Here is a 7490-nt window from a genome sequence, read left to right as displayed (position 1 = left end):
AAGCCCGAAGCCTGGGGGCGCCTCAGTGCTAGCGGTGCAGGGGCTGGCAGCAGCTCGCCGCTCACCCTCGGTAAAAACCCCACGGAGGGGTTTTATCCACTTAATAAATAAAAAAGCAGCTATTTCACTGAATTTTAAGGAGAGGGATTAAAACTCCTCATGCAGCCGGGAAGCCGCCCTCTGCCCCAACCCAGCAAACAGTAACGCAGCCCACAGCTACAGGGTTTTGTGTTTTTATTCAAATCCCGTTACAGCAAAATCCAGGCTGGCAGTACAGACAGCAGCATGCCAGAGAGGTAATGCTCGCCCTGTGCGCCTGGCAGCCTCAGTCTCGCTTCCCCGCGAATCTGCGGCCGAGGGGAGGCCGGCGGGTAAAAGAAGCTGCCCCAAACCCCAAAAGTCACCAAGCGCTCTACATTTACAGACGGTTACCCGACACGAAGCTACTCCCCCCTCCCGTTAGGTAGGAATTGGAAAAGAAGGGAAACGTTACATCTGTCTCCCTTTAAAGAGTGACTTCGTTGTTTTCGATGCTGTGACGATCTCGAGCATCCTCGGTGCTCTCCAATGTTTGGTTGCTGTTATCGTCAGGGATCTCGGCTGAAACGCGGACCTGGCTCTCCCTGCTTTCCACGCTGTGGTGGCTATCCTCTCTGATCCCAGCTTTGCTATCATCTTCTGCCTCATGGCTATCGAATTTCTGCCGGCTGTCGTTCTCCAGGCTCCGGTCACGCTGCTTGCTGTCCAGCTCCCTGCTGTCCTGCCCGTGGCTCTTGTCAGCCCATTCCCTGCTGATGTGTTTCACCAGGGAGCGGTGGGCAGCAGGATGCTCCTGGGAGAGCCCCACTTGCTGGCTGTCTGCATCCAGGGCGCTCTCATCCTCCTCAGTGGCATCGTAGGCAATGAGCTGTGTTAGAGACCAAACCAAGGAAGAGCTATTGTCACTCCTGAGAAACTGATCTGTCAACAGATGCTGCCATACCGTACCAAAGCTCCTGCATAGGATGCTGGAGCACTCAAAGCCTGCATGATACACCTCTGCCTGGAGACACTGTGTTCTTTTATGGAGTTACATGAACCTTTCACATTACAAGAAACTCCAGTCTGAGCCCTCAGATTTCATGTCTGCAACTAGAAATTGCAGTATTGCACAGCTTGCTACATTCCTACCTCAGCACTCCACCAGCCATCAGTAGGCCCCGATTTTGGGTATCCAGAGAAAGGAAATACGTTCCTTCACTTACTTACTTTCCCCTCACCAATCCTTTTCAAAACTGACTTCCTTAAAATAACATGTCCCTCTTCCAAAACCTGGATACCAATGCTCACCACTATTTACCTTCGTTGCAGCTTTGTGGGGTTTGCTAGATTTCACCACTGTGGCTTTTGCCCTCACTCTGTAGGCCACGCTGTCGCCTCTGCCAGCATTGTCGCCCCGGGTGAAGGGGAAAGGAGGGAATGGTACAGTTACTGGAATGTCTGTGGGAAAACTCGTGACAACCTCATCGGATTCATCTGTGTCATTGGAATCATTATCATCGTCATCATCATCCACATCTTCATGGCTCTTGCTTGACACATCAGGGAACTGCTGGAAAACATTTATTATGCATCAGGCAAATGAACACTTATGTGGGATGTGTAGACCAGTATCTGTCCTGCTCACCCAGGGCTTATGCACTGTTAAGGAGCTATGTGCATGACTTGCTCTGAATTCACCTCACCCTGCCTGAAGCTTTGGGGTTTTTTTAGGGAGAGATGTTATCACAAGAACCGCATTTGATTGAGGAAAATGAGTGCTGCTACACACTGTCTGCCTGCAGCACTCAAGTGACATTTTGCTGGTCAAAATACTTACCGGTTGTACTGGGACATCCACGCTTTCCTCTGAAGAGTAAAGAGTCTGAAAACAACATAAAACTATTAGCACACAAAGGCATGTACAGTAGAGCTGATCAGTATGTTCACTATTCTTTAAGCAGTTAATCCTAACTTGAAACTCTTGGCATTGAAACATGCTCTGCTTTCTCTTCCAGTTAGTTGCCTGTACCTGCTGAGGTGACGCCAGGTCGTTCTGTGGCTGCTGCAGACTCTCCCACGACTGAGAATTCTCATGGTGGTGGTGGTATCTGCGTGATTGATGGTCCTTGGCATCCTTCAAGAGAAAAAGAAAAGGAGGTTTAAATTCACAGAGAAGCATACGGGAGCAGGCAGAGCTGCAATACATACACCTTTGCACAGGATGTGTCCTCAGCAGCTCATTGCAGTAGGAAGAGGACCCAAACAATATAATACAGGAGATGTGCCTCTCCCACTGTCAGAGCCTGAGGAACTTCAAACCAGTTTCCCTGGCTCACTTGTACTGAGTGAAATTTGGAGTTATTTCTAATGACCATCATTTCTGCTAATTCTCAGGTCTTTTTCCCCAAGAGTGATTTATCTCTTACATCATGAAGACTTGAAACTAAATGCAGTAGCCAATTCTCAGAACAAAGAATTGATTTTACAGGGACAGTAGCTAGCAATGGAGTATAAATCAAACAGCTACATGTAAGATTAATACAACTCATTCACACTACTCAAAAAAAAAAAAAAAAAAGAGAATTAGGTTAAAGTCTTGGGTTGGTATCTTCCAACACCAAATATTGTCATCTGATTCACACTAATAAATGTGGGTTATAGTAGTTGTGCCATGTTACAGTCCTTTTTGCTTTTTAACTGACAGCTTTCACATTTTTCATAAAGAGAAAAGGCTTCCAGTGCTGGCCCAGAAATACAACTAACAAAAGCCCACAACCAGGATGCCTAACATGACAAAACTCTACTGAGGTTGGTGGCTCTCCTCTTTGACTACCTGAGAAACTGGCTTATAACAATCAGGTGAGGACAAGTTCTGCAAGCAGCTACAATCATAAAACAAGTATGAGGCAATGTGTATTGGGGGGGGAGATTTATTAAATAAAATTAATAGAAAGAAAAAAGCAGCTTACATATTTTTCTTCAGAGCTGGCAGAAATGGCATGCTGCTTGGATTTACTCACCTTTGAGGGAGAAAGAAGAAAAAGCATTTGTCAGTCTTAATTTCTTGCTAATATGCAAAGAAAATACGCAAACGATTGCTGATATGCATTTGTGATTTACTTACTGGCCATGCAGTGGTGATGCTGATAAGGCATAAACACAGAACTGCCACCTTCATTGTGATGTTTTACCTACAAAATATTTCAGAACAGTGAGTCAACAAGGTAAAATACCACAGAAATACCATAGGCTTTTTCTTTCATCTGGTGTACCTCACCGTGCTGAGCTGCTTCACCAGCTCTCTGCTAAGGACTCAACCTGTCCATTGCCAATCATCTTCCTCTGTCTTCCATCACCACCCCGCACCCAGTTGGTTTTGTAATGACTTAGCAACTCAAAAGCTACAAGAATCTTAAAAACAGAGACTGAGAAGTGCTGAGCAATGGTGAGAGTAGCCACACCGGGAAGGCAAGAAGTCTCCGTCTGTCATCTACTGACTTGCACTGGCAAAGGAAAACCTTTGTGAAAAACAAAGCGCTATGAAGATAGCTTTGGCTTATCTTTATTTAACATCATTTTGTCAGAAGAGACAGGACAAGACAAACTCAGCTCGGATTCTCTTTTCAGTTATTTTAAACCTAGTTTTTGGGATTATTTAATAAACAAGTGATTCCTGCTGAAATTAGGAGAGTGCTGAGCTACAGTAAGTTCCAGTGCTGACAGACCAATTCCCAGGATAAGGAACATCCCTGAGAAATGAAACTGATTTACTAATGAACAAGAGGCATTCAAAACTTCAGTAAATCATAGTGGGAAAGAAAGGCTCCTAAGGGCACATCTAAAATACATTAGTAAGGCTGGTCCTGAGACAGGACACTCGGTTAAAGGTATTGCAATTTCAAGAGTTAGACAGAGAAGGGTGCATCTCCCATCCCTTCAGTAGTGTGCAGCACAAACTGCAAGGCTGCCAGGAGAAACAGGGACACTGCCAGGCAGTGGTTACACAAGGAAGGAAGCTTTCTGTGTTCAGTATCAGCTTAGAGTTTCCAGCACTTGATCCAGTGGCAAGGTTTTCAGTAATCTCCTCCCAACATTTATCAGCACACAGGTTTAAATTGTGATTATGTATAATACCTTGCATTACTAAAGCAACCTTGCTTCTATAAAAGCACACATTTTTCCACAGAGAAACATCAAACATCCCTGTGCAGTGAAGCAGTTTTCAAAGATCTCCTGCCCAATGCTTCCTTGACTAAAGCTGCAGACCAAATGGCACATGTCGGGTAAAGAAAGCAAAAAAATTACCTTTTGTGGTGCTGGAGGAGTCAGCTGCAACAGAGCACTCAAAGTGATCCCACCAGCAGCTCCAGCCAGTTGGTTCCCAGCAGCTTTGGCTTTCTCCCCTTGTCCCCTGACTGCCTAACATCTCTGATCTCGGGGAATTTAAACCCTGTCCCAAGCACGGCCACCAATCCCTGTGTGGCGGAAACAGATGAGGTCATGAGGTTCCTGGCCACGGTCCTGCCCATGTTCTCCTACACTTCCTCTTTGGCTTTGTGGCTTTTGAAGCAAACAAAAACTGCTCTATGGTTAAAACATTACTTATGGGCAAGATCATTAACCAGCAGGTCTGTTGAATGCACGGTATTTGGTTGGTATTGTGTAGGAGGACTTCAGGGCACATCTGTCCTCCTTTTGTGAAAAGGCAGAGCCCAGTTTCCCAGAAACCTTTCATGCCCTGTTTATAGGGGGCAGGAATATGTAATGCAGGAAAAAAAGAGATCTGAACATAAAGTTCCCCAAAAAGGTGTTAATACTTTCACAAAGTTGTAGATTTGCTCTCTAGGGTATACATGTTGCAATGTGAATTACAAAGACAGGGTGCAGACTTTTTGGTCTGACCTGGGTCTCTCAGGTGGTTTGGTTGAGTCACCTGCTACAGCTGCCTGCTGCACAAAACCTGCTCCAGAACCCTTTTCAGGGACCAGCCGGCAGGTATTTTTCAAGCTAATAAAAGAAAATGGGGTGGGGAAGGAATCTGTAGCTCCAGCATGGGGAGTGCCGTGTTAGCACCAGGAAGCAAAGGACTTCATGGGTTGAAATTCCATGTCCGCTGCAGGGTAGTGGATCGGCCCTGCTGATGGGCAACATCTATTCTGGCAGTGCCTCGCTTGGATGGCCATAAAAGCTATGGTTAAATTCTGCCTCATCTGTGATGTGCTGTAAGACTCTGAGATCCTCTTCCATTCAGTGTTTCTTTAAAATGACAATGAGGTGTCATTCAAACACAGGAAAGCATGTCAAACAGCCCTTTTAGAAGGCAGAATATTTATATCTGTTTCAAAGTGGTTATATTCCTCCTCATTTCTGATACCCAGCTAATGTTTCATGTGTCCTTTGTCAAGTAGCAACAAAATAGACAGCTTGTTGTCCCAGCCTATGTTTTCAATTATCCTGTGCTCACTAACTCTTCTGTGGCATGTTGAGAAACACCATTAGAAACATACCCAAGTTAGCTCGGTAACCGCCCATCACATCATTGCACAGATCTATCATAATTATATCTTTGAGCTGAGGTCAGCAGCAGCTAGAAGTTTAAGTTAGTCTGCTTAATAGAGTATTCTAATATCAAAAGAGGAGAACTGAATAAAAAGATAGTATATCATTACTAGTTCTGCATGTCCATGAACCCACCTGAATGAGGTGTATGTATCCACCTGAATGAGGACTATCCTAGCTTCTAGTTTCAAAGCTACAATACTATTTGCTAACTCAGGAAAGACTTTTCAAGCAAAAATCCTTCAGTAACTAGGATTTCAGCAGCATGATCTTCTGCAGATTTAGATAGCTTATATCATCTCCCATTGTACTGCAGCTCAGTGCTTCTGGAAACCAGACAATTTAGAGAAGCCATTGAATGTAGATGCAGAACTCAAGCTGCAAATGGATGCTATCCATAAGTTTTGGCTTGAGCAGTATGTAGTAGCTGCTACACCCGGATTATAATACGTCACTATTACTTAGTAACTAGGACTGCTTCAAAAGGCCACTGTTGTTGACTCCAGGGAACCACAAACCAGGCTCTTAGGTAGCTGAATACCTTTGATCTCAAACACTGATACAAATGGGCAGTGAAACTTGCATCTCCCCTGACTGGTAAGAAAGAACTACCTACATCTGGCTAAACTGACGAGGAACTGAGACGGAGAGAAACTCAGTGGCTCGCACCAGTGAATGTGGGACTGGGTAGGACTGGGTATGCTGGCTCATGCTTTCCTGCGCAACACTTGCTCAAATTTTAAGTCTGCAAAAACCTACTTTCTCTATCAGCCATTCATCAAGAGACACAGAAACAAAAACCAACGTTATACTGAAAGATCCCCTAGAGCTGTTGTTTGGCCGAAACAAGAGCCTTCCAGCACCTGCAGTCTGCATAATAGCATTCTATTGTCCATCAGACTTTCAGGAAAACACATATTATGTCAGGACTTGTAAACAACCTGTTTCACCAAGTTCAGCTGCAGTTATCAGTCGTGCTGATGGAGAAGCCCAGAGCCATTAGAAAGAGAGTCTTCCTGCAGTTTGTTGAAGGCTTTCCTGTACGGGTCAATTATCACCGCGGCTTTTCAAGGCAAATGTTTTGCAAGTACCCTAGGACACTTGTCTCCCACCAGAGACACTAAGTGACCCCCAGGGTGTTGGTTTTGGCGAACAAATTATATTTCCACTGTGCTGGGAGATGGCAGAGTTTGAGTGCTATTGCCAAAGCTATATGGTTGATTTTGTAAGAACTAAGGAATAACAGTGATGTTTTGCAGTAATCCAGAAGCAGGACGTGAAGCGACAGTTGTTACTAAATAGCTTCATTTTGTGCAAGATCAGCCAGTACAGAGCTGTAGTAAATTTAGCATTTGCCTCATGCCCGTCATTATGTGGTTATTCATCTGTAAATCATTTCGTCTGGCTGAGAAATCCTTAGCCTTGGTAGGAGGTAGGGCTTCTCGTCCTCTCAGAGATAAGGAACAAACAGGGCAGAAAGGGGGCAACTTTCACCTCTTTCACTTCCCATATTAAAATGCCTAATTCTGGAGAGAGCATTCGGCTGGCTCTGGCACAGTGGAAGCAACTTGCTCGCATTTGTACAAGTGGGAGTGTACATGATTTCACCTTCCAAGAGCTGTCAGGGTATGTTGCAGAGCACAGCCATGACAGGCTGTAATTTGTTGCATGTAGGTGACATTTTCTACTTGGCTATCCTGTCAAACAAAGCTTTTGACCACAATTTCTTCCACCTTGGGCTGCATTGGGAACGTGTGGTTAGGTTGCTGTTTCATGTAGTTGAGAAGCGCTATCAGTGCCTCCCTGTGCAACCCTCGACGCATAGCTAAGATCCTGAGCTGAGACATCAGCACAATGCCCGGTGATATCTCTGGCTGGTGTGGGAAATCCCAGCCTGCCTGCAGTGACCT

General features: G+C 45.0%; 1 protein-coding gene across 2 annotated transcripts; it reads right to left on the bottom strand.

The window, feature by feature from the left end:
• Window positions 1-217: 217 nt before the first annotated feature.
• Window positions 218-4553, bottom strand: SPP1 (secreted phosphoprotein 1). 2 transcript variants are annotated; one of them, XM_030491721.1, is made up of 7 exons: window positions 4327-4553; window positions 3146-3212; window positions 2991-3041; window positions 2051-2155; window positions 1859-1903; window positions 1340-1591; window positions 218-907 (listed from the first exon to the last, which is right to left on the bottom strand). In XM_030491721.1, exons 2-7 carry the CDS (start codon window positions 3197-3199, stop codon window positions 506-508), a joined length of 909 nt encoding a protein of 302 aa, XP_030347581.1. In that variant the 5' UTR covers window positions 3200-3212; window positions 4327-4553; the 3' UTR covers window positions 218-505. The 2 variants fall into 2 exon arrangements, with proteins under 2 accessions (XP_030347581.1, XP_030347582.1); XM_030491722.1 differs by having other exon boundaries at window positions 1340-1588.
• Window positions 4554-7490: the final 2937 nt, after the last annotated feature.

This window comes from Strigops habroptila, chromosome 7, assembly GCF_004027225.2.
Source record: "Strigops habroptila isolate Jane chromosome 7, bStrHab1.2.pri, whole genome shotgun sequence".
In the NCBI taxonomy this organism is placed as follows: domain Eukaryota; kingdom Metazoa; phylum Chordata; class Aves; order Psittaciformes; family Psittacidae; genus Strigops; species Strigops habroptila.
Note: the sequence above shows the minus strand (reverse complement) of the source record. Positions and strands in the feature narration are given on the sequence as shown.